The sequence below is a fragment of the Lathamus discolor genome, chromosome 1 (assembly GCF_037157495.1).
Source record: "Lathamus discolor isolate bLatDis1 chromosome 1, bLatDis1.hap1, whole genome shotgun sequence".
NCBI classification, from domain to species: Eukaryota; Metazoa; Chordata; class Aves; order Psittaciformes; family Psittacidae; genus Lathamus; species Lathamus discolor.
The window spans coordinates 105,509,495-105,536,208 of NC_088884.1; the positions used below are offsets into that span (position 1 = coordinate 105,509,495).

At 39.4% G+C, this 26,714-nt stretch overlaps 1 protein-coding gene across 7 annotated transcripts in view; it reads left to right on the forward strand.

Annotated features, from left to right (window-relative positions):
* The window catches only part of LIN54 (lin-54 DREAM MuvB core complex component), a 41,219-nt gene that overhangs the window by 7,614 nt on the left and 6,891 nt on the right, over window positions 1-26,714 (forward strand). For 4 of the 7 annotated variants that reach the window (XM_065689190.1, XM_065689210.1, XM_065689219.1 and 1 more), the window contains exons 2-8: window positions 9,896-10,620; window positions 16,239-16,359; window positions 19,826-19,971; window positions 21,483-21,638; window positions 23,914-24,130; window positions 24,879-24,952; window positions 25,100-25,297. In XM_065689190.1, coding sequence (XP_065545262.1) covers window positions 9,931-10,620; window positions 16,239-16,359; window positions 19,826-19,971; window positions 21,483-21,638; window positions 23,914-24,130; window positions 24,879-24,952; window positions 25,100-25,297 — 1,602 coding nt within the window. In that variant the 5' untranslated portion in view covers window positions 9,896-9,930. The remainder of the gene's footprint in view (window positions 1-9,895; window positions 10,621-16,238; window positions 16,360-19,825; window positions 19,972-21,482; window positions 21,639-23,913; window positions 24,131-24,878; window positions 24,953-25,099; window positions 25,298-26,714) is intronic. The other 3 variants (XM_065689229.1, XM_065689243.1, XM_065689237.1) reach the window with 3 other exon arrangements.

Below are 26,714 nucleotides of genomic sequence, written 5' to 3' on the forward strand. Positions count from 1 at the left end.
TGAATGGGAAGGTGAGTTTTTGTGTCATGTCAGCAATAAGATACAGGTTGAAGAAAGAGCTTTCACAATTTGGATTTCCTGGATTCTTAACAAATATTCTTCTATCACTAGTTGTTACATTTGCTTCTACTTCTAATATTTGTTTATGGCTGCAAAATAAGCTTTATCCTTGAAAGAAAGTTATCTCTTAGTTGTCCAGATAGTAAGAACCTAGACTACCCTCAACAATGCAGATGCTATACTATTTTCAGAAAGTTGTCATTTATAAGTTACATTGTTACTACTTTGTTGGTTTTGATAGACTGTGCAGTTTGACGGAGAGCTGTTTGGGTGCATGTCCCAAGCTAGATGCTGCTGGAACTTACTGAGACAACCTCTGATTCAGGTGTGTCCAGCTCGTTGTGGGTATGTGGCACTTTAACGTGGTGTAGCGATTGACTAGGTCAGCTCAAGTCGCAGCAGATAACCTGCCATGGCTACAGGTCATCTTCAGTGTCCCATTGTATATAACGCTGTTAAAGTCCAATCCCCAAAATTAAAAATTGATGGTTGACAAGAACTTCTTTTGTGTATACAGATTAGTCTTAGATGTAGTAAAGAGGGAAGCTATAAGCTAGGTCATCTTGCAACATTAAAAAACCCAACTTTTTTCATGCAGGAACACCTTCAAGGCTTTGCATATGATCGTATCTTCTCTTATTAATTCTGAGAATGAGATGAGCTCTCTGGATCCGTTTCCACTCAGACAGTATAGTGGTGACTTGTCCAACTCGTGGTAGAGCATGTTTGCCATGGAAGTCAAACTGGGGAGAGTATCTTCTAAGGACAGAAAGGGATGTAGTGAACAGCATGGAGGGTTCATGCGAAGAACCCTTCCTTCTAGGTGATATTGGTATGCTGTCTCGAATAAAGCATCTCCAGGAATAGAGTAAGATACAGTAAATATATCTCTGTCACTTACATGATATTGAAAACAAAGGTCGTAAGGGATGATATATGTCCTAGTCTCTGAAATGCTTCTCTGGCTAGTTCTCTCTGTAAGATTTCTGTGTGTGTGTATGTTTATCCAGAAGCTTAACTGTTGGTTTTCTTATGTACACCTAGTGAAACTTGACCAGTTTGTGTTTCAGAAGCTCTTCAACCTTTTGTGTTAAGATAAATGAGACTTCAGAGGTCTGAGAAGCCTGCATTGGAAGTGGCCCACAGTGTTCTGTGATGAACATTGCACTGAAATTCCCATTTCTCCTATTGAATTGATCTCTTGACTCAAAATCTTAACATGTAATTTCATTCCGCAGAAGTCAGTCACCTCTTGCACAATCCTGGTTATTTAAATAAGCTTTCCCCAAGAGGAATACAGAGGTGCTTTATCTAGAGATTAAAGTAGGAGGAAGGGGGTAATAGTGTTTTTTGGCATCTGAACCAAGTCACACTTTGCCTGCAGGCGACCTATTTATTTAAAGCTCAGTCCTTCTGTAAGCAAATATATTCTCCTCTTGTTAAGTGTTGCCACGTTTAAGGCCAGTAGAGCTGTGGAGATCTGCAGCTAGACACATGTTTGTGGCAAGTTGCTGCAATTTAACTGTTTGATCTATTTTTGCTTTTCTTAAAATGCTCCACTGGACTAAAAAAATTAAAAAAAAAAAAAACAAAAAAAAAACAACTTATATTTCTACAAGAAGCTTAAAAAGCAATACTGCCCATAATAGCTTTCACTGCTGTCCATATCTTGACAGCACTACCCTGAAAGCATTACAGTTTATGGTCTTAGTTTTTTACCTGTCTTCCTTCTCTGTGTTATTCTAACTTTTGAAAAGAATCATATGTTTGCATAAGACACATAAGGAATTAAATTTTTAGGGCAAAACATTTTTCTGTCCTATGTTAACATATGTTTTAGAAAGGAAATACCACACTAAGTGTTGCATGTGTTTTTGTTAGAATTAACTTTTGTCTTGTACCTTCTGACTGGCCCACACTACTGATGTATGCATGTAATGCACTGCATAGTCGTTGTGCTTCCTTATTTGCAGAGTCTCAATAAAATTGCTAGGCTACAATTCTGTTGTGATGAACCTTTGCTCATAAAATACAGTGCTTAAATGCACTCTTGCTGAAATTGCTGGCAGGAAGCCTAAACTTAAAAGGTGGCCAATATGATAACACCTGTCAAAAGTCTGTGGGGAACTCTGTATCAAGCCTATGATGGCGGGTTTTGTGCTTGTTTGTAAGAGTGTTCTTGGTGTGATATCACTGTGTGTTCTGAATTCTTCTGTAGCCCCACATTCAAGAGGCATTTGGAATTTGGAAAGCAAGGCTTTTGTTTCAAACTGTATTTAAAAGACCAAAATCTGTGTTTCTTGGGCCTAGTGATAAGTACTCTTCACATTTAGATTTGTTGCTTTGTGGTTTGTTTTTTTTTTCAGTGAGAGTTGTTTGGGTGGTTTTTGGTTTTTGGGGTTGGGGGTTTTTTGTTGTTGTTTTGTTGGGTTTTGGGTTTTTTTTGTGTTTTGTTTTTTTTTTTTTTTTTGCAAGCTAAGTTCACTACAGCATTTTAACTTCAAATTCTTAATGCTTTGCTTTTGGCTTCCTAAACATGCAGAAAATAAAATAATTTTACAGGTTATTTCTTTTGGTCTTACCACAGATTTTTTTGTAGAACATAAGGTTAGAAATGCTTCATTAAATGTAAGGACCCTGGAATCTACAACCCCAAACACTGGATTGTTCACGTCAGTGAACACTTTCAGAATATGTTTAATGATCCTAAGAACACCAGTGCAGTTTTGGTTTTCAGCTTTAGTGCTACTGTATGTTGTGAAAAATGATTGAAATGGACATGCAAATCAAGGAAAAGGGTGAAGGGAAATGTTCTGATTTTTTTTTTTTTTTTAATTTCTATTTTATTTTTAGTTTGCATGAGACTTGCTTGAAAGTAGAGCGTTGTTTCCAGTTACAGAAAGCAGACTGAACTGCTTTGAGGTGTTCTGCTGCAATGAATGTTATTTCTATTTTTTTTGTGGAAAGTTGCTATAAGTAAGGTGTGTGCTAAACAAGTAGTGTTTAGGACTTTAACCGTACCATGATAAAGTAACCTTCAACACTCCTTTTTAAGAAATGTGTATGGAACCTCTTTCTGTAGTCAGTAGAATGTATTTGTTAGTAGTTGGAACACAAGTGGCTATTCCAATCGTTTGTCTGTTTCTACCATCTTAGCCTGGATATACTGGTCACTTGAAAAATACACACATATTGATGTTCTTTTTTTTCCTGCAGAATGTTGTACCATTAGATTGGCAGGCAGTGCTCACATAATAGTAATGCTTTTTCTCTTCAGCACACTCTGGAATTTATTTAGCACTGGTGAGGACTAGGACCTTAAAGGCCACTAAGTATTTCTCAAGAAGCAGATTTATCATCAGTTTGCTGATCCTACTCTATCTTCAGAATGATATGGAAGTCTTAAGTTTTCAGCTTGCTGTGAGCCCCAAATAGCAAACGTTTAAAGTGTCAACTGGTGATTGGGATGGTTATCTATGTATGAAATGTAGACATGGCTTGAAATGTAGACTGATATTAGTAAAATGGCATGGGTTTGACCCGTACTTAATGGACATATAACTAGCATGTGAGAGCTACGTAACAGCTGAGCCATGCATGGGAAAGTAATTTGACCTTTAAGTAGCTTAGTTTTCTAGATAGTAATGTTTCTGGGTGAGCACTTGGAGTTTTGTTGATTCTGGGGTTTTGTTTTGTTGTGGAGTTTTTTGGTTGTTCAGGTTTTTTCAGTAATACTACTCAGTACCTCACAGTAGCTAGAATGTTCTTCTTTACTAAACTTGTTTTGTAATTAATGGTACATTTGGGCAATGTAATATTTTATTCTTGTGGTGAAAAGGGGTTATCCAATCTGGAGTTAGATATTTGAGTGTTTTAAAATGCTGTTTTTTCTATCAAGTAATGCACCCACATGTGCATATAATGTGATTCAACCATTTACAATTTGTATGACATGCTGCTTTCATCAGGGACTTGGTTGTGGGTTTTTTCCTCTTTCTCTCTAGCTTCTGTTTTTCCTGAAAGGTTCTCAGTGACGTGTGGGGATTTGTGGTGATGTGCTATATCAAAGGTCTTTGCTAATTTGATTGTAAAAATTGCTTTTGTATTCAGTGCCTATAATCTAATTTCTGTGGTAGCATGCTGTGATTCGTTGTATGTGAGAATTAATTTGATGTGAAGAAAATAGGTACAGGTCACAGGATAGTTGAGTCTTAAAGTATGTTTGTAACAGCGATTGTGGTGAAGGAAGAAGATGCGTTGCTTCTAAGCTTTCGGTATGATCAACTAAAGATTTTTGTGGTGACAGCAGCGTATTTCTTATCAGTATGTTGGTAAAACATTTCTGTTTTGAAGACAATAGGACAGGAATGTTGAAAACATAAATGAAAGATTGTTTTTCTTTACAACATGCCTACGAAGAGCATCATGTCTTTGTTTCTCTGGGGCTTTTTTGGCTCATTGTGTTTTAACTGTCCTTGTCAATATTTTGTAGTGTTATATGTCAACAATAGCAGTGTGGAAAGCTTAGTAACTGTTCCAGACTTGAATAATTGCAAGATTATTTGGGTCACCACCACCACCCCATGAGCTGGAATATTCGAAAGGGGAATGAGAGCAGGCAAATGAATTGATACTGCAGTGTTCCCACTGAATTGTACTTGGAACTCTGTGTTGTGGCAGCTTCTAACCACTCAAGACCTGGTAATTTTAAACTGCTTAAGATCTTAAGACCCCCCCAAAATCAGATTTTTTCAGCTCAACAGCCTTCCTGAGTTTACATATTGCCACTACTGGAGAGCACAGATAAACAGAAATTGAAAAATTTGAAAAGCATTCAAGCACCTTAGCTTTAATTCCGTATGGCTGACAGCATCTCTCTCATCCTTCTCGGGTAGATGATGAAGGATCCATTCTGTATTGCCCTTCTTCCTCCTGCTTTTACCTTTCTTCTAATGGATGGATTTAGAGGTTAAATAAATGACGGTTTTAAAACTCTTTACTAGCTAAGAGAAATATGATGATTTATGAATATAACTTCATGCAAATATTGTGACATTTTTGCGTTTTGAAATCCTCAAATCTGAGCTATAGCCTGCAGACAGTCCCTTGCTCCACGTTTATTTGAAAGAAATATTGGTGCCACATTTTGTCTCAGCAGAGGATATGCCAAATCTCTTTTGTATTAGCTAACTGGTGATACTGTGTTTTGGTTCACACATGCACACATGTGCGTGCACACACACACACACATTCACGTTTAGAGTCTGTTTTACTCAGTAAACAGTTACTTGTTTGGTTGTCCACTATTGCTTTCTGGCATTCATCTGACCCAGTTTCCAGCCTCATTTCCGCCCCCTACACTCCTGCTTAGTAAATCCCTCAAGAGTTATAACTATTGGTGTTCTCCGTTACACTTTGCAAATTATTAGGCGTGCACCTTGATTCTCTTAAAGGCTGATAATGTTGCCTTAACATTACTGATCTTTGCAAAAGACATGGCCTTTTGCAGCACAGAAGGTGCGTGGAGATGCTCAGAAGTCCCTTAATGCAAGTATTCTGACTTTCTGTTTTTCTGAAGCTGTGAAACTGTATCCTGCATTATATTCCTCAGGAAGAAAATTATAATAATGAATAGTGGTCACAATTCTGTCTTCTCATAGTGATATAGAACTAGTTTTACATATGCTGGACATGCATGTGATTTGTCTCCTGGACAGTCGCATGAGTGGTGACCTCTTGAGCGTAAGGAATTTTTTGTGGTGATCATTCTTCTTTCTACTCCTTTTGTAAGGGTTTTTGCTGTTCTTAGTTCCGGAAGTTTGAAAATATGTGTCTTTTTGGGCCCTGTGTATCTGCTCCAGCTTCAAAGTTCTACTAGCTGCTGTATCTAGCAAAGATACTTATGTTCAGTTAGCATTTGCTTAGCTTGCCTCAACAGTTTTACTGATCCTAAGATAATCCCTGCTATTTAAGGGGCTATGTTGGACTTATGTATTTGAGGCTTTTGATTTTGGGGTGTGGTTTTTTGCACTTCAAGATAGGTGCTTATATAAAAGCTGCTACTGGTTTATGTATTTTCTAGTGAAAATGACACTTCAGAATTTAGTTTAAAATTAACATTGCTGACGATTTAAGGCAGCTCTGGCCAATGCTCTGTCAAGTTATACCAGAATCTTCCCATGGTTGAGTGTCACTAGGCCTCTGCTATGTACTAAGAAGTGAACAGGAAGGGGACTGTTAATGGGGCCACAAATGGTGACAAGTCCCTTGATCCACTACTTCATTGTGATGACCTTGGTAACATGCAGCACCATCTCGGGCCATCCTGTAAAGCTGGTCAGCAGTCTTATTTCTGTGTAATCTGAATTCTGAAGCATATTCCTTGCAATACATACATAGCTTTACTGATAATTTTGTAACGTGTACTCATGTATGTGCTGCACTCGAACTGCTCATGGTTTTGGACTGGAAGGTTGGCTATTCTTATCTTAGTGAAAAGCGGGCATTTCTGGAGATGTAATAAGATGCAGTTAGTTACTGTAAAATACAGGCATTGTTATATCTTGCATTTTGCTCCATTGTTTGCAGATCAGCATGCTTTATTGATTATTTTGACTTTTTTTTTTTTTTTTCCTGTTTAGTGTGGCTGCTTTGTGGGGTTATATCAACAGAGGTAGTGGTATAATGAATCCCAACACTTTAACAGTGTTAGTTTCTTAAAGATTCTGCACTGACATCTAGTGACAGAAAAGGAAAAAATAGATCAAAGTTCACAGGTATCTGTCAGACACCATTCTGTATTTTTGCCAATAACAATGGCATTCTTCATCCTCTTTGTTATAAATACCTTTTGCCCTTTATGACAAGATATGTGTATTCTTTGTGAATATGAGAAATCTGTGCTATGAGTGAGATGATCAGAGGTGCTTCACTTCAGCTGAGCTTTTGTCCCCATCTTCCTCCTAGTATTTTTCAAAGTTGTTGCTCCAAGACTTTGCTGACAACATGCCGTAGTCCCTAACTTCTTTGTATGTGTTTGGCTAGTTTTGAGCCCTGAGCTATGCTGCAACCTAGTCTTTTTCTAAACAAATCTTCATAATGTGAATACCTTTTAGTGTAGTTGTACAGCTATTATTTTGTAGGATAGATTTTTCTGTTTAGTAATCTGATCCTAGAATTTTGGTGGAGTTTACCCTCTGGCGTACAGTTACCTGCTTTTTTTGCTGAAATTGATTTTTCTTCAGGTTTTGAGCTAAATGACTGTAAGCTTTTAATAATCCATCTTTTTTTTTGGGGGGGGGGTGTAGGTACAGCTCTTACTTAAAGCTGAATTGCTGAAATGAAGGAAACTTTCAAGTTTTTGGTTTTTTTTAAGAGGTAAAATAGTTCTCTACCCTGTCTTAAAGATCTTGAAGTTGTTTAAATCTTAAAAGAGGTTGGCATGCTTTTACTGTTGGAAATCACCTTAGTAGAGGAGCTGGAATAATGGTAACTGTGTTTTGAGTAAAAGCATTGTGGGGGTAGGGGTGGGGGGTGGAAACCCACACAAAAAACAGCAGCTGTTGAGAAATCTTGCTAAATACGTAGAAGTAAAATCTGCAGGGATATTGAAGCTGCCTTTGGCAGCTGCCTGTCCTATAGCTAGGATGAGATTTTTATTACTGCACTTCATGTATCTATTTCAGTCATATCCAGTATGCAATGAAGAAACAGAACAAGTGGGTTGTGTTGCGGTTCTTGCTGCTGTTGATGACGTGAGCCTGAATATGTTATTGGAAGCCAGCTGTAAAGTGATGAGATCTAATAGCTATAAAATGCTCCAATGTGATGGCCATAATGTTTCTTTTCTTTTAACTGGTCAATTTCTTATTCCAAACTTGATGTAATTGATGTATTTCTTTTCCTCATGCATTGGGACTTGCAAGTGGTTTGTTTGAAGTCAGAATACTATTTAAAACTCTGACTTGGTGCATTTTAATATAAATATCCTTTCAACTAGAGGTATTTAATAGCCATTTACTGCTGTGTAACCTTAAGAATGAAGAATATAAATAACTGTTGAACTGTCTAATATATTCAAATAGATGTAAATACTTTGTGGCCATACTGTTAAAATATAACAGGAATCTGTGAAATCTGATATGCCTTTAACCAATTTGACTTTGAGAGCAGTGGGATACCATTGCCAGTGTGTCCTTAGGAGAAAACTGTTTTGTCTGGTGCTAGTTACTAGGCCTGGCATCGCTGCAAGCTGTACTGGCATTACTTTGGGACAAATACTTTCCAAAGGAGGTATTTTTGGCAGTGACATCAGATAATTTTGTATCTTTAAATGCCTGCCAGTAAGTGAGCTGTGTGAGAGTTTGACTGTCAGTCATCTGGATGATTTCTTTCATAGCTTGGCTTCTTGAGTATCATGGCAGTTTGATGTGGCTTGTACCCGGGAGGTGAAGGGAATCAGGATGGCACCCTTTATGATCAGGAAGACCATGGGCTGCCAAGAAACAGGGACTGATCAGCCAGCCTCCTGAGCTTGGCATGGAAATTAGGTAGATTATAGAAGGGTTTTCTACCCATCCTCCTACCTCATGGGTGAAACACAGTTCTAGTTAGCTGCTGTGCAAAATGGAATCACAATGACTCTGGACAAATCGGTGTCACCTGAGCATTTCTGAAATGGTTTTAGTGGCACAGTTCCTTAATTGTAAATGTCACTTATTATGAGTAACTCAGCTCTGTGTTTCTTAGCAAGTAGGAAACTTAATTTGCAAGTATCTTGTCATCTTGAGCTTATAATGGTACTCAAGAATATGTGACCATGCAGTATGCTCACGTGTCCAGTGCCCACATATGCTGATGGGATGATCAGCAAGTCGGAAAAGTGCCTTATTAAGCTGGTCAGTTTTCAGTCTCTGAAAGTGATATAGTTCTAGTGGGAATGGTAGATATGACCATTTCCAGAAGTGTCTTTAAGGTTTCTTAAGTAGGAAGTTATTACAGCTTTGAATCTTGCTGAAGGGGTTTTTATGTATGTAAGTAGGTCACTCTTACTTAGTCAACTTAGAAAATTCCGTTTACTTTCAGAGGTGTTGTTCATTGGTTTGTGTTTAGAACACATTTCATTTGTTTAGACATTATATTTTCTTGTGAGTAGTGAAGGGGAAAAAAATGTTGAGCTGCTCTTTTCATGGCCAGTATAGAGGAATTATCTGTCCATCTTGGAAGGGCAGTGATTTGGTGTGGTCCTGGGGTAGGCAGGCTGCTGATTGAGTGGGTGTGTTAAAGCATCACTAGACAGCTCTTTGTTTTTCTGAGATTTCCAAGGTGAGAATTTTGAAAAAAAGTGAACCCACTACATCAGGTATCGACAACAAGCGTCTTGAAGCACGACAACCTGCATGACAACCAGTGTTGACATGTATGAGAAAAGTAATTGTCATCTATTGGAATTTTAAAGCTGTTTAGCTCTTCCTTTATATTTCAGTGAGCTTAAATATCTGAGAACAAGGTACCTGTACCTTGGGGGAGGATGGACACAATTACTGCTTTGTGTACTGTGTTGACAAGAGTGAATTGGTAATCCACAGTAAGTCTGTGCCTTGATTTGATTGCAGTGGATGATTTGAAGACGTTTGGTGTAAGTTCTGAGAGTAGATTCAGCTGAATGTGTTATGGTTTGGTAACATTTATTTTTCATTATATCCCTTTTGTGCATGCACAGTATCTTTAGTCTAAAAAAAATTCTCCTACTGTACTTTTTTCTTTGGTAATATTATTCATAAAGCTTTGAAAATGTATGTTTTCTGGAAGCCAATAACTGTTTAAAATATTGCAGTACCTGCTCCGGTCATCACTGCTACAACTGCTAAAATGGAGGTGGTTTCAGCGGAAGTCAACAGCTTGCTTCCTGAGGAAATAATGGACACCGGTATAACTCTGGTGGAAGATGACAGCATCGAGGCGGTTATCGTGTCGTCGCCAATGGGAGACTCTATTCCCATGGAAACAGAACTGGAAGAAATAGTGAGCATAAGCTCCGCCAGCGACTCCTCAGCTACAACCACAGCCACAGTCACTACAGAATCAGTTACTGCACCGAGCAATCACTCAAGCGACATGACAGTGAACATAACCCCAAAAACTGATGTCAATGCAGTAGTAAAGCCTACCTTTCCAAGTGGCCTACATAAACTTGGTGCTCAGACCCCCGTCACTATATCAGCCAATCAAATTATTCTGAACAAGACCGCTGATATTAAAATAGGCAATCAGAATATTAAACCAGATGGGCAAAAACTAATTGTAACAACTTTGGGCAAGTCTGGCCAACCTATTGTTTTAGCATTACCCCACAACCAGCTTCCACAAGCACAGAAGGCTGTGCCCCAAGCCCAAGGTGGAGACTCCAAGGTACAAGGCCAGCAGATCAAAGTTGTTATTGGAGGTCGATCGGAAGTGAAACCTGTTGTTGGTGTCTCATCTTTGACGCAAGGAAATCAGCTGGTAAATACTGCATCCCAGCCTTCTGTTTTGCAGACCCAGCAATTAAAAACAGTACAGGTAAAGTGAGCTGTGCTGATGAAACATATTAAAAACAATTTTATTGATGCAGATGTGGTCCATTTCCTTCACTGAACTGACGTGGTTGCTTTCAGCTGTTGCATTTATTCCTTGTATTAACAAATACAATGCTACTCTTAGCCTATGCTTTCATCTGTGGATGCATTTACCATTTTATGCCCTTTTACTTCTAGCTACTGTCTAGAAACTTGGGATTTGCCTCTGAGAAAGTGAACTATTGAAAATCAGTAAGTTAAAGAGAATTTTCCCATTAGAATTTTATAAAAAATTTCTACATGATTTCAGGAAGGCTGGATTGAATCCAAAATGCATGTTCTTTATTCAAAATGTATACTTCATTACTCCTTTATGAAATAGTAGCTTCTACTATTACATTTAATTTGTTTAAATAAACTCTCTGAAAAAACTTAGCAGCATTTGAAAAAGAACAGAAAGGTCAATCTCATCTGTCTCAAATCTAGTTAAGCTTGCTAACAGATAGTGATAGACTAGATGCTATTGCAAGATGGACACTTCAAGGTCTTGTCCCCAATCTCTGGTGTGGATCTTGAGATATTTGAAATCACAGAATCTGCTGGGATCTGAAAATGTTTTGAAAAGACTAGAGTTATGACACAAAGGGTCCAATTTTCATCTGGTGTATGGCAGAACTAAATGTGAGTGTCTTTGTTCTAGTTGGCAGTAAGGCAGAAATAATATCTTGTGAAAGTGAAGGAAAAAATAGAACTTGATGCAGGTTATAATGGAAAAATATTTATTTTACTGTCTAAATGAAGTGAGAAATTAAACTATCTATGCCTATAAAAACTAATTTGCTGTCCATGAAAAATGACAGACTTCTAAGCATGTTATTAGCTGAATGGTAAGTTCCCCAACTAGCATTTCATGGCAAGCAAATGTGAGCAACTTTCAAGATGGTTTGTTTTAAAGCTGCAAATGATCCCTGATCCAATTTCCTTTTCCTTTTTTTTGTTGCTACATCATACTTGTGGAAAACATGTTTAATAATGACTGTTTAAAATATATCAATTTTCTCAAATGACTTAATTTTTCTACGCTGAGCATTAGTGATTTTGTTGTCATTCTAGCTTTCTAAAAAGTCTCTGCTCTGACTCAGAATATGAATGTTTAAGAGTGGATCAGTTCCTGGTTTTTGGCTTAAGCTACTCACTGCCAAGTGAGAAATACAGGAAACTGAGGAGAATTACTTAGCTGTCATGCTTTTGCTTGTGTGAGATTACCTGTGTTATCAGTGACTGAAATATAGTAACTTGATGATTGACTTCTGCTATTTGTCATTAGGAATTCTATAGCTTCCTTAACAGAAGCTGTTACAAATGGACTTGCATCTGGTTAATTGTAGTTTGAGTAATTTAGTTGTGTTGTGGTCTCTTATTAAACCTTCACTTGCATTTGCAAAACAGATGGAATTGTTAACACCCATCGTTACTTTCCTCTTATGAGGAGAAAGTAGAAATGAAAAGCAAGGCTGGTTTTAAGTTGGTTCAGTTTGTTATAAGCACATGATACTGCAGGAAGATTATTGTATTAGCACTTCCCAGACAGTGCTTTTTTCTGTAACAAATTATAGGGAAAAGTGAAGTATCAGAGGTATATATTATATGGAGATAGGTGTGAGATTTATGGTCTGCCCTATAACAAATGATATGCCTTGAGTCCCTGGCTTAGAAAATGAAGTTGGGCATTCACCCCATCGTCCTGAACATGACCCTTAACCTTTCAGTGAGTAGGAAAAGGAAGCAGTGAACGCCTCCCTGACTCCCAGTGGTCTTGCGTATCATATCTCTTGTGGCTATGTGAATCAGGTATTTTGGATAGAAGGCAGCACAGCAGTTGGACTTGGTGTTAAAAAGTGAATTGGTAGAAAATTAATTGACAAAGAGGTTTCTTCAGTTCTCCTTACATCAGCACTGTTGCAGGGGCTTTGCTGATGGTTAGAAAAACTCAATTAGCCTTGCTCTAATTCAGTTGTGACATTTGAAATCTCAGCACTTGAGAAAAGGTATAATTGATGGAGTTGAGCACGTGTTCCTTGGAATCTGGCTTCTTTGATTACAATTTTAGAGGTATGAGGCTGTGAGGTGTAAAACGTGACAAGGCGATGGGCTTCATCTATATCCAGAGGTTTGTTACTGTCCCTTGGCAGCTTGTCCTGATATAGTTGAAACCACTGCCTTGGATGTGTGGCCAAAACTACTGGGCAAGTGCATCTGCTTTCAGCCTATGAATCCTGCCTGTGGACAGACTTAAAAATAATGATGTGCTTGCTGGCATACTACTTCATGTCCAAGTGTATTAAGCAGGAGTTAGACCTTGCAGGTGACTCTCAGCCAGATTTCCAGACCCATTGCCATTGCTGTCAGTAAGCTAGTCTAACTTGAACTTGTCTTGATGCAGTAACTAGCTCTGCATTTAGTAGTTATATCTATGTTTCTATAGTATTGTTGCTAACATGGCAAGACAGCCAGTTGCTACGCCATCATTTTTGCTTTATGTCATATTTGGAAAGTGATCTCATACACTCCATAACCTCAGAGCGAACTCCTATTCATAGCTCAATTTCTTAATTTTCTCTGAAGTATACCATTCTCCTATTTCTGGAGTCTATGATTTTCCATATTATGCCAAATATATATTACATAGGGTGTGGTTACATTGACAAGCTCCCATGAGATCATCTAGGGAGTACATGTTAGCTCCTTTGTGGTAGCTGACTGTGTGGGTATTCAATCCAGCAGTAATGCAAGATATGCATGCTCCTTTTCCTGTATGAGCAGAACTTGATTTGACAACAGAAAACAGTCTGGCTGTAGAAACTCGCTAGTTCATCTTGTTCTGTGTAGAGCATTTAGGAAGACATTAATTTTTCCTTTAAATGAAGGTGCTTGCAGAAAAACCTCTTCTGAAAGGGGAAGAAGGTTGGTGTGTTCTTTTAAATGTAATAATTTCCCTATAGGAGAGCTTGATGCCCCATGAAATATTTTTGCAACCTTAATTGCACGGGCAGAGAAATAATACTAAGCTTCCTGTGATTAGTACAAGCAATGGCAAAGGGCTCTGGAGAACTTGCTGTTTCTGAAGTATCAAAGTATCAAACTGCTGTCTGTCATCTTGATTATTTCCTCTGGTTTCTCAAGTCTGTACTAAAGTGGGTAGCAAGTTTCCCACTGATGCCTAGAAGGCTTTCACAGGTGGCTGGGGAGTTATAAGCTCCAGTGGCAAAAGCTTCAGAAAGGCTGGCTTGGCAGCGAGTAAGGGCAGGAGTACATTGCCTGCACTTATGAGCCAAGGGGCTATTCCTCACCTATAACCAATCACATTAGAGTTTTGCCATGTTTCCTGAGCCCTGAGGAGACTCACTCATTTGTTAGAGCCCATTCTTTGTAGACAGTTTACCCAAAAAGTAGGAGGGAATTTATCTGAGGATGATATTGCAAGATGAATCTGAGAGAAGCAGGGCTACTTACAGTGGCTTGGGATTATCAGTTTTCTTTCTGAAGTACTTCATGTTAACAGGCGGCTAGTATTTTATATGTACTCATGTAAGTCATTTAAACATATTTATTGACTGTCACTGGGAAACTACTGCTGTTGCCCAGAGCTGGCTGTTGCTGCTGGATGTTTATCATGTTCTGAGCTAGGCTTTGCCCTTCCTTCAGAGAGTAAAAGCAATAGCAGTTGAGTTACAATACTTTATGGCAGGGTAAGATGAATTTCAGCAGAACAAAAACCACAAATCAAGCAGATGAAATGTGAGGAATTTGTCAGAAATTAAAATGTGTGCGTATTTGCAAAAATATTTGCTGATAAAATGCCTGCTCACCTATCAGCTCTCTACTAAGAGAACTGAATTCTTGAAAAGTTAAAATAGCATTGAGTAAAATCCACAGACTGGGCTGTGAATGAAGCTTCCTTCTTCAAAGAAGTTATGTCTCAAGGTTTTAGTTAATATATCTCCAAAAAGAGTGGCTTTTTTGTTCTTGTTTCATTTTAAGCCTTGACTATTATGTTAGCTATAAAGCAGCTAATGTGGCTTGGGTGCAGCATATTGGGATAAATTATCTTCACCTGCCATGGTCTGAGTTTCCTCTGAGGACCACTTACTAGTACTCTTAATTGTGAAGCAGCACATGGTTTTCTTTAAATTAGGTCTTTCTTTTGTCACTTTCTAGTGTCAGAGCTGCTCATTGCTGGCTTCCTTTGGCTGAGCGCAGCTCAGGTGTACAGACGTGGTGTTTGCTTTTCATGGCAGGCTGAAGGGATCCAGTGCCATAGCATGAGGGAGCCCTGGCTTCCCTATATGTGCTGTGAGTGTGCTGCTGAGAGCTGAAACAGCCTCATTTGCCCTCTTTGCTGGGCAGCTGAGGAATTTTTTATGTGCTTCCAAATACTTCAAATGTTTTGGTGTTACTCTGCTGTAAAGCAGGTGTTTCAGTCAGCAAATTCTATAGACAGAATAGGGGTTTTTGCAGGATACCAAAACATTCAGCCTGCTCAATTGCTGCATTTAAGCACCTGCAGCTTTCTCAGGCTGTCATCTCTATATCTTTACGTGTCAGTGAGATTTTTCCAGTTTAGCTACTTGATTAACAAAGGTGGTTCTGTGCCTTTGGGAGGTTGCTTACCACGTGGATACCCATGTCATGCCTCTCTGATATTGCTTGAGTTGGCGGCTGGTGCCCCTGGGATGTGGCTGGGTTGTGTGGTGGAGGAGAAGCAGTATGGGCCTGACCTATGGGCTGGATAAGCCTAAGGGCTTCAGTAATACCTTCCAGTACTTACCTGGATTCAGGGAGGGTCCTAGTGATAGTCTGCATTGGCAGGCAGCCTCTTCAGTTATATAAAGACTATAAGGATAAATGCATCTGGTAGTTAATTTCTGTCAGTGTGGAAAAAGGGGAAAAAAAGTCTTGTTTAAGACTTTAAGACTAACAAAACCCTGCTTATAGAAATTTCAAGCTAATCTGTCACATTAAATTGCATGTTTTGTGCTCCTGGGCTAGCTGTGTTTCAGGAGACTGGATCACAGAAGTAAAATAAATTTAAAAAAAAAAAAAAAAAAACAAAACCAAACCTTGTACCTAGATGTAACTGGTTTGTTCTTGACCAGTGAGTATCCAAAACTTTCAGGGGCTGATGATCCACATATTTTGAGAACTGCTTCCCCATTTTCAGGGTAGAAGTGTGCTGCTATGTCAGTATAGGCCAAGAGATGTTTCAGACTGCTAGTTGTCATATTTAAATAACATAAGGAACAAATTTTGTCCTGCTTGGCTATAAAAAGTAGTAACTTTTACAGTTTCAAATATTGAGAGCTGTGCTTTTGAAGAGGTTTGCACAGGGAGATATCTGGGGATTTGGCTATTCTGCTTTAGTGTCTGGTTTTCTAAAGTGGTGTGGATGATATCCTAGTTCTCTCCATAGTGAGAAATGGAGGTAAAATGTGAGATAAGCAATTATTCTAATTATATGTGCAAGTATTGCCCTATTTTCTGATGTACTTGACAATGCAATAATTCAGATCCAAAATGCTCATGTTACTTTAGATTATTTTTTTTCTCCCCTCTATCTTTCAGATTGCAAAGAAGACCCGAACCCCAACTTCTGGCCCAGTGATCACCAAGCTGATCTTTGCAAAACCAATCAATAGCAAAGCTGTTACAGGGCAGACCACTCAAGTGTCACCAGTCATTGCAGGTTGTACTAGTTTGCCTTGTTTTGCTTTACCATTTTTTAAGAGCTATTCAAAGAGATGGTGACTGTAGAAATTTTTCTGTCTCAATGATTTTACTGCAGTTTCTGTTGAAGTACCTCAAGCAATTGGAGGGGGTGGAAATCAGCAGAGAATTTGTAGGTAGAAGCAGATAAATGTAGGGCTTGGTACCTTTACACTTACTTAGAATTATCTTTGTGGTTATGGAATTTGATCATTTCGCTTTTGCTGTAGGATGCCTTTAGTTTCAAGATTTTGGGGAGGAGAAAAAAAATACCAAAGAAAAGGCTATACAATAAACAAAGTATTCATAGATACATTATGTAAATACGGGGGGGTGGTGGAAGGAGACACCTGCTTGTGTGTTACTTTAATCTGCTTTTTGTTGGTCTTAAATGTGATACATGCAAATAAAAGGAAAAATGTTTGTGTGAAAAAAAAAGTGAACAAAATCTGTTTCTGCTAAGTTGCTCATAAAAATAAGCATTGCAGAAGAATCTAAGAAAATAATTAAGGCAATAAGAAAAGGATTCTCTCTTTGGAAAACAAATCTGTTTGTGTCCTTTAAAGAAAAATATCCCACAGTGCAATTGTTTATTATGTCAGTGAGAATGATGTGTACCCTGGGAAATGCATCGTTGCATGTGCGCAGGTAACATCTTAGACATACAATCATAGAATAGTTAGGGTTGGAAAGGACCTCAAGATCATCTAGTTCCAACCCCCCTGCCATGGGCAGGGACACCTCCCACTAAACCATGTCACCCAAGGCTTCAACCAACCTGGCCTTGAACACTGCCAGGGATGGAGCACTCGCAACTTCCCTGGGCAACCGATTCCAGTGCCTCACCACCCTAACAGGAAAGAACTTCCTCCTTATATCCAATCTAAAGTTCCCCTGTTTAAGTTTGAACCCATTACTCCTTGTCCTGTCACTACAGCCCCTGACGAAGAGTCCCTCCCCAGCATCCCTATAGGCCCCCTTCAGGTACTGGAAGGCTGCTATGAGGTCTCCACGCAGCCTTCTCTTCTCCAGGCTGAGCAGCCCCAACTTTCTCAGCCTGTCTTCATATGGGAGGTGCTCCAGTCCCCTGATCATCCTCGTGGCCCTCCTCTGGATTTGCTCCAGCAGTTCCATGTCCTTTTTATGTTGAGGACACCAGAACTGCACACAATACTCCAAGTGAGGTCTCACAAGAGCAGAGTAGAGGGGCAGGATCACCTCCTTCGACCTGCTGGTCACGCTCCTTTTGATGCAGCCCAGGATGCGGACATGTCTGAATTATCTGAAAAGCAGTCATCTGCTAGTCATCTTCAGAGCTTTGAAGGATGTCTCCAACCACTTCCATATTGACTGAACCAAGTAGGCCTAAAATTTTTCCACATATTTAAATGGGTTTTCTTAAGCCTCTAAGAACTGGGATTTGAGCTGGTTTTAAAAAGAATGCAACTGTCTCCTTATTCAGATCATTGATGGGCACATAACTGAAACATACTCTTTTCCTTAAGTTCTCAGGCTCCCCGGCACCCTGATGCCTGTCTTGTGTTTCAAGTGAAAGAGGGATTCCCTCTCCCACTCCCCAGTTTTTCTCCTTTCTGAAACAATGCCCTACTTAATGTACAGACCTGTGAATAAGAAGATTGGTTCACTGGGTTTATAAATATCTGAGTTCAGCAGTTTGTGTGTTTGAAAAAAAAACAACAAACCAAAACAAACAACAACAAACTAACAAAAGAAAAAAAGGACATTCAAAACCCTGAAATGAACCATTTGAAGCTGTATTGCATTTTCATCTGGCAATACATAAAAACTGGTAAACAGGAAGGAACCACAACAAAAATAATACTAAGGAGAGCATGTTTTTAAGTTTGTTGCCTCCAGACTGAAAGGAAATGTGCATAGCAAAACATACCTACATAATACTGACAAGTGGGTGTGTTACAAAATAAACATACTTCCAGCTTTTAGATCTTGGAAAATCGAGAGTTACAGGTTCCTGAGCCTGTGAGAGAAACATCACCTAGTAGATGCTTCTAATGGAGAGGGAAGTCTTTTTAAACATCTGCCTTTCCTCTTGCCATCCTGAACAGTCAGCACAGTTTGCTGGCTTTGAGAGGCTGGCATTATTTCGGGGAAGGTGTTACATCTGTGTGTTGTGTTTTAATTTTTGTATGCATGCTTTTATGAATCTGATAAATTTTTAATTGCTCTGGAATTTCTGCAAACTGAGGTGGCAGTTGTAAATTTGAAAGACTTGTCAATATAAGCAGCCAGGTTCTGTTTAGGAACCTGATGCCAAAGGGTGCAGAGAACGTAGTGACATATGACAGGTACACAGTGAGAAAGGGAAAACTGTCATCAAGAAAAAACAAACTCAAAAGTATTGAATACAGTAAATGGTAAAATTCCCACACTGACATTTTTCGTGTTGCATGTGAATTAACAGAGCAAATAGTTGCCAGCAGCTGCTACTTAGGTTGCACAAAAGAGAAGGTTATTTTCGAGCACATAAACTTCAGAGGAAGGCAGCTTTCCGTAAGGATAGTGCTTTCTCTTGTTAGTTCTAGTTGACTTAATTGTCATGCCACTGATTAGTTTTGGATGAAAAAGTTATGCTGGTGTTTGCTTCTTACTTTGATAAAAGTAGTACAAGAGAATGGGTTACAGAGAAGCTGTAATAGAAATGAGCCTGAGCTGAAGTGCAGCAGAGCAAAGCTCAGTCAGTGGTCAAGCTGGAAGTATGAAAAATAATAATAATTATAATTAAAAATTGTTTCCCACACTGGGAGTTTTGCAATATTCCTAAGACATTTCATGACTGGAGCTGCTGGTTTTGATGTTTAACCTTTTTTGCTGTTGTAAAAGTAGAGAGTATGTAGAGTTACACCACCACCCACATTTTCATAGGAGTGTCATGTTTTCTGTTAGGCAGTGAAAAAAAACACCAACATGGAGAAGACAAAAAATACTTAGATTTGAGCATAGACAGATCAAACACTTTTTCTTGGTCACTGTAACACAGCTCATTTCTGATGGCTGAGGATTTTAAAGGAAGTACCCCCCACAGATGCTCAGTTTTTCTGTACATTGACATTAGCCCAGGAGGTTCCTAAGAAACTGTCAGCTGGATGGGTGTTTGGGCACAGCGCAGAGGCTTTGGAGGGCTATGTGCCTTGGTATGCTGTCCTGGCTTTAAAGAATTTTCAACTGAGTATCACAGAAAGTTTAATGTATGTTTTGGGGGCTTTTAAGACCAAGTGGAATGTCTTTTTATCTGCAATAATGGCAGCTATTTTATTCTTTGTTGCTAAATTTTGCTGATGTCCTTTCTACAATGTGATATGCTCACCAGAGTATTAATAATTGTACAATATGCAGAGAAAAACTTTGCTTTAAAGGTCAGTGTAAACAGGGATAACTTGAGCTGATGGTATCTTCATTATTTATAGGTAGGGTTCTTTCACAGTCTGCTCCAGGAACACCACCAAAGACAATAACGATCTCTGAAAGTGGAGTCATTGGATCATCTTTGAGTACAACTACACAGCAGACACCAAATAAAATAGCTATTTCGCCACTCAAATCCCCGAATAAGGTAAGGTCCTGATTCTGGCTACAGCCTTCTGTCCCTTCTGCACAGTGGTCTGAATGGAGCTCTCTTTGTCTTTGCTACAAGCTGTTTATGATCCCACTACTCCTATCGCAAGCTGTAATGCAACTGAGCCTCTGTTGTGCGTCATAACGCTCTGCGGTAACGACCTAAGCTAAATTTTTGCAGTTGGCTTCCTTACTGTGTTTTTAAGTGAACATGCATTACTGTGTTAGTTTCCCATTCTTACCATGTCTTGTCATTCCGTAGGCATCCATTCCAAGAGCAACTGTTCTCTCTTAACCAAGTGCTGAGAGTTTTTGTCTTTTTTCTAATGCCTTCCTAAAATGTCAACAGGCTGTTTAGGAGGAGACCTCAATGATGTTAATAAGTCAGTACATAGTAACTATTGCCTGCTACTGCATAGATAATTTAGTCTTGCCTGATCATGTCTGAAGTGAGAGAGATTTGTGGTGGTCCTTGACAAATACAGAGCTGGAGACTAGCACAAGTGAGAAATAAATAAGAAAGATAATTTATCCATCGTAAGCTCCTTTACAGATAAGTGTCATGGTGATGCTGGTATTTTAGGCCTGATAAAATTGTCTTGAGAAGAGGAATATTTCTGGAGAAAGGAAGAGTTGGGGCGGGGGAAGATGCATGGTGCATACAAACTAAATATGTATAAAAACTAGCATAAGAGTAAAGAATTCTCTTAGTTTGGCCATGCTTTAGCTATGTATTGTTATACAAAAGGAATGAAGGACTTGTGTTTGAGAGTTATTACTGAGGGAAGCAACATGAGCAAGAAATTTAAAGCAAAAGATCTAGAATCAAGATTAACAATGAAAAGACTCTTTAGGTTTACATCTCAAATTTAGTATGAATAAGTAAGTATCTTTTAAAAACAAATGGTTTCAAAAATTTGAAGTTTTCTTAAAACATGAAGAAGGGAGTATCGAACAAAAAGTAGAAAACAGAACTTGGATTTCTGTGGGATTCTGGAAAGCAGATTTGAAAATACTGATGTCCTTATGCTTTGGATAATCAGTAGTGTAAGGTGAGATTTTTGGGGTTGTGTTTTTTTGGGGGGGGGGGGGACCAGGGGTGTTCATAGCTCTCCTTTAAAACTTCTATTTATGATGAAGTAGTGTGGTGACGATTATAAAGCTGTTATTCAGAAAACGCATCCTTGACAATGCTCAGGCTTCAGTGGGCAGGTTTCCGTAAAAACCAAAACAAACAAAAAACCCAAACCAAATAAAACAGAAGCTGTACTGGCTTTCTGCAGGGGCCTTTTGGTGCTGGAAACCAGCAATGCATTGAAGTTTCTAACGTGTTTGCTGTTGTTGCACACACAGATCTCTGTGAGTCATGATTAAATACAGCACCCTTGTTCACAGAAAGAACTCTTTGTACTGGTGGAGATCTGTACTTTCATGAGGAGGGGAATGTATATGTACAGGGTCTTGTATCCTGTGCAGAGATTTAAACTGCCTCTTTGTTTTGCCAAGCAGCTAACAGTGGTGTCAGTGGCCTCCCAGCCTCCCAACTCCCCCCAGAAGACGGTGGGCGTCCCACTGAATGTAGCGTTAGGACAGCAGATCCTCACAGTGCAGCAGTCAGCACCCTCCTCCCCTGGGAAGGCTATAGTCAACCACACAACCGCCCAGGTACAGACTGACTTTCCTTTGTCTTCTAGCATGTCTCTGTGTCATCACTTGCGGGAAACTCGAGTGTTGAACCGCAAATTGGCAATGGTCAGTCCCAAGGTGTTCTTGTAATGGTGTCTACTTAAGAATTGGCAAAAGCAGTGCAAAAAAGAGGCGCACCTTCAGTCAAGGTGTGCAAACCGTTGCAAATCCATGCAAGGACATGCTGTTAGAAAGCAGCTTTCCAGCCTGGAAAGCCCCACTTGGTGCAAGTTCTCATCTCGGTATACTGAATCTCCCAAGTCAACTGAAAGGCTCCCTATGATATGAGGAAGTGTTCTTTGGGTGGTTCTATCTCTTCTAGCAGGGTTTCTGTGCCACTGACTAGGGTTGCTTTCCAGGTGTTTCTTAGGTTTGCAACAGTTGAGTTGCAACAGTTCTCATGGCAGAGGTCTGCATAAGCAAGACGCCATGGTCTGAGACCTACAGAATTCAAAAATAGTATTTCCTGTGTCTCGTTTCCAGAAAAATGGGGTTTATAAATTGATTTGCATCAAAGAATGACTAGACAAAACTGACCTTTCTTGCAAACTGCAGTTTTCACTTTTTTCCTCTTTTGTAAACTGAGGAGAATCTTTTTCTGTCTTACTTGTTTGCATTCTTGTTTTGGTAAACTTGAAGTGATGCACATGAGTATAAATAACCAGAGCGGATATAGCAGGGAGTAGACACAGTTGCATGTACAGCACAAGACCAGAGACTCAGACAGGTTTTGCCAGTCTTGTCTTACTGATACAGATGACAATTAGAATGCTGATATGGGGATGTGGACACGAGTATGATTTGAATTTATTTCAGAGTAAAACTAGCAAAATTGTCTTATTGAAATAGTTGTTAAAAGGTTAAGTTACTCTAATGGAAGCACCTTAAGTGAAAAAACAGAGGTGGCTGTGGGGTATGCATACCGAGTTCTCATACAAAGCTGTCTGACAGAACATGATGGTTTCACCTGCCTTCCCTGAGCTCAAGAACATGCCTTTGGAAGAACTGGCATTCCAATTCTACAATTTTCTGAGTTGTCCTTGGGTTGGAGCCACTAGCTTCTGTGGTAGAGGGAACTTTGGCCACACTGGTCTCTCTCTGATAACACTTAGCTGCAACTATGCTTACAGATAGTGCTTATTTTGAATTGCTCAGGGCTGCTGAGGTTTCAGTACATTAAAAAAAAAAATCACAAGAAAGTGCTTTCTTTTTAAATACTGGCCTTATTTCCCGTGAAATATGTGCAAATTGACATTTCATTTGTGTAGCTGTTGAAAGCTGGGGAGCTGGGAAAAACCTTTACCATTAAGTCACATCATACTATCAACCAAATTTAAAACTAAAACTTAATGCCAAGGGCAGTGATATGTTTAATATTAATATTAAAAGATACTAAGAATAAAAAGCTGAGCTCCAAAAGAAGTTAGGTGGAAGGATAAAGAGGAGGGATAAACCAAGGTTTGAGGTTGTCAGTAAGGCTAGAAAAAGAGGCTGTTAGCAAACTGGTAGACTTTTGAATGTGTGTAAACAAAATAAACACTTGATTGTTATCAGTTTGTAGTTTGAGAGTGGAAAGATGCACATTCCAGACATACTGACTTCCAGCTGTGAGATAGCACAGGTCTGCTGAGCTCCCTTTCTTTCCCCTCTTTGCTTTTTTGATTTAATTTGTTTTCTTAGTCTACATTGTTCTTGCTTCTTTTGTTTCTCAGCTGGTACCATCTTTCTCATGTCTTCAGCTATCGGTTTATGGACACGGTTCCATTTGCTTCTCAAGAGCTGCACAGTGATTTCTGTGTATTAGTCGCAAACTGTCTTAACAGGACATACCTATGTACACAGTGATAAACCATGCCACAGTCCAACACTAAGTTCTTACCATGTGGTTTTATTAGTAGGAATATATTTCTAGCCTTGATTTTCCATGCAAACTGAGCAATGTTATCTGTAGTCACCTGTAGTCCTTTTGGCAAACATTGTATCTGGGGAAGTGGACTGAGTCACCCTACTCATGTAAATACTAGTTTATTCTGCTGTTCCGTGTAGAGCATTGAAAATGGAATTGAGTTTCCTCTGAGCTGTTGAGAGGCATTTAATCTCTCTGCATCTGTTTTACTTCTGAAAGAAAAAGTGGGGGTAACTTGCTTCTCAAGGATACAAATGGGTCAAAAAGTTAATAACTAAGGAATAAACGTGCTGATGTTTTCTTTGCCTTTCTACAAGTAACTTTGTGCCGTCTGTGTTGGCTTAACAGGCTGTGAAATCAGCAGTGCAGACCATTACTGTAGGAGGAGTGGGCACATCTCAATTTAAGACAATTATTCCGTTGGCAACTGCACCCAATGTTCAGCAAATTCAGGTACCTGGAAGCAAGTTTCATTATGTCAGACTTGTTACTGCCACAACAGCCAATAGTTCAACCCAGTCGGCCAGTCAAAATCCCAGTACAAATACGCAGCCTCTTCAACAGGGTAAGTGCTGGTGCTAATATATTGTCAGAAGTTCTTATTGGGTTTTTCATGTTTGTTTTGTAAGGATTAAAAGCAGTACATGATCGAGATCTATCAAGACTGACATGTGTACTTGGTTTTGTGATAAGACTCTTATACATTTCATATTCTATTATCTCTGATTTGTATGTGGAAATACTCCTTTGTGACAAAGTGCTCTGTAGTTGGAACTGAATCTTTGAAGCATTTTATGTTGCTTTTCGCTAATTTATCATCTTTGTGGGTGATCTGTGGCAAGTCCCGGATCCTCTCTTACGAAAAGCATGAAGCCAGCACAGTCCACAAACATGTTGCCAGAAGTCCTGCAACTTGAAGATCCTTACATGTAAAATACTTTAGAAGCACCAGATTTTCCTGCTGGTTTCTGTCCATGGTTTCTGGAGCTGTGATGGAATAAAGGATTTCAAACCAGGCTGTGGTTTGTGTATTCTCCTCTTGCCAAGAGAAATCCAGTGTCCAGAGGAGTTCTGCACTCAAGCTGGTTTTTAGGCTATAGCTCTGAAATGTGTGTGTGCACTCTTGTGCCAAATACCTCTTTACGAAAGTGTTCTTTAGACATAAGTGTTGTGTGCCATGAGTTAGGTCAGTTAATCGTGGTGCATTAGTTACAGTTTAAGTATCTTTGCTTTAAGTGCATGTGAAAGTCTGGAGGACTGATCTGTGGAGTCTGAATAACGTGTGTTAATGTGATGTTGTTTCTTGATACTAGCAAAGCCAGTGGTAGTGAATACAACCCCAGTGCGGATGTCTGTCCCCATAGTGCCAGCACAGACTGTGAAACAGGTGAGCTAAATGTAAAAGGTATATTCCTGACTTAGTTTGGCTGGGTGGAAAAAAACGTGCTTTCAGCACTGTAATGAAATGTTCTAATGGAAGTGCCTTTTGAATCAACAAAACAATGATTTCATTAAAATCTCTCTTTCTCCCCAGGTGGTGCCCAAACCTATCAACCCAACTTCCCAGAGAGTTACTACTAGTCAGCCCCAACAAAGACTTATTATGCCAGCCACCCCACTGCCACAGATACAGCCCAACCTTACCAACCTCCCACCGGGCACTGTATTGGCACCAGCACCTGGTACAGGAAACGTTGGGTATGCAGTCCTTCCAGCTCAGTATGTCACACAGGTATGCTGTTGACCCAGAGATAAATAAGGAAATAGTGCTGTTGTGGAACACACTGCCTTCCTCTTAAAGGTTCTTACTTCCCTGCTGTCACCTGATACTTAAGGGGGCAGACAGTTTCTTTTAGTGATCCTTGGCAGAACGATGGTGGTACTAAATTGTAGTTATAATTTAAGCTTTATTTTCTTAACAGGATTTTTTTATTAGCATAGCATTGAATCAAAATAGTAGAGAATTTCTATAAGCAGGGCGAGTGTAGTACAATATAAGTAGTGTAGTACAGAATTTATAATACAACTTATAATTTCTAATCGCCTAGACCCTCTGCAGATCAGGTCAGATCTTAATACATGGTTTGCTTTATCTATATAACAATAATAATCTAGACTTGAAAATCATACAGAAAAATACAAGTCACTTAGGGAAAGCAGATGTCAGTGGAAGCATCCTTGGCTCTTGCGGAGGGGTCACAGGTCCCACTGTCCAGCATAATTTCTGGTTCAAGTTCCTCATTTAGGACTTGTGACTGCTTGATTTTATAGACAGTGCTCTGTGTGCTGTTACACTTCCCTGATCTGTGGCAGGGACTTTGTTGTCTCTGTGCCTGAGACCTTCACAGCCAGTAAAGAGGGGAGTATTTGGTCTTGTGCCCAGGACTCCTGAGACCAATTGTGAGGAGAAGAAGAAATCTATTTAGCTTGTCTACTTGGTTCACAAGACTTTCAGGGCCTGATAATGAGGGGAAAAGGAACAAATATGTGACCCACTTTGTCACAGAGAATGGCTGCTTGCATTAAAAAATTGTGTTAGTTATGATAACCACATTATCAAGGGTCAGGAGCAGGTGGTACTGTTCACACCAGCCCCAGTCTAGGGTTTAGGTTTTTACTCTTTGCCAAGATCTGACCAACATCCAGAATAAAAAGGAGAGTAAATTAAACCTTCAGCTGAAGGCTGACCAGACAGTCTGTACGAACAATGACTTGTGGCATTACTGTTACCAGTGTCACTTCTGGTTCCTTTCTGGTTTTGTCACAGCTGCAGTTTGGCCCTGAAGACTCTTACTGGGTCTTTCTGGTCCACTTCCACAAATCTTACCTTAAACTAAATCCCATTTGCTGGACCTCTCCTCAGAGGTTTTGTGTTCCTGACACAGTCTGTCCCCTGTGGCCTGGCCCCAGTAGGTCCGTGTTTTATGTGCTAATCTGTCTTCAGAACCTGTCCCAGCACGAGTAAATAACTGCATGTAGGCAATACTAATGAAGGTAGCCCAAAACAGCATTGTTTGGCGGGTTTATTTCGAGCTTTTTTTTTTGGGGGGGGGGGGGGTGGGTATGTGAAAAACACACTCTGGGTCCAGGTATATAGAGAATGTAAATCATTTCACTTGTTCTTGTTTAATTACATAAGTGGCTTATGT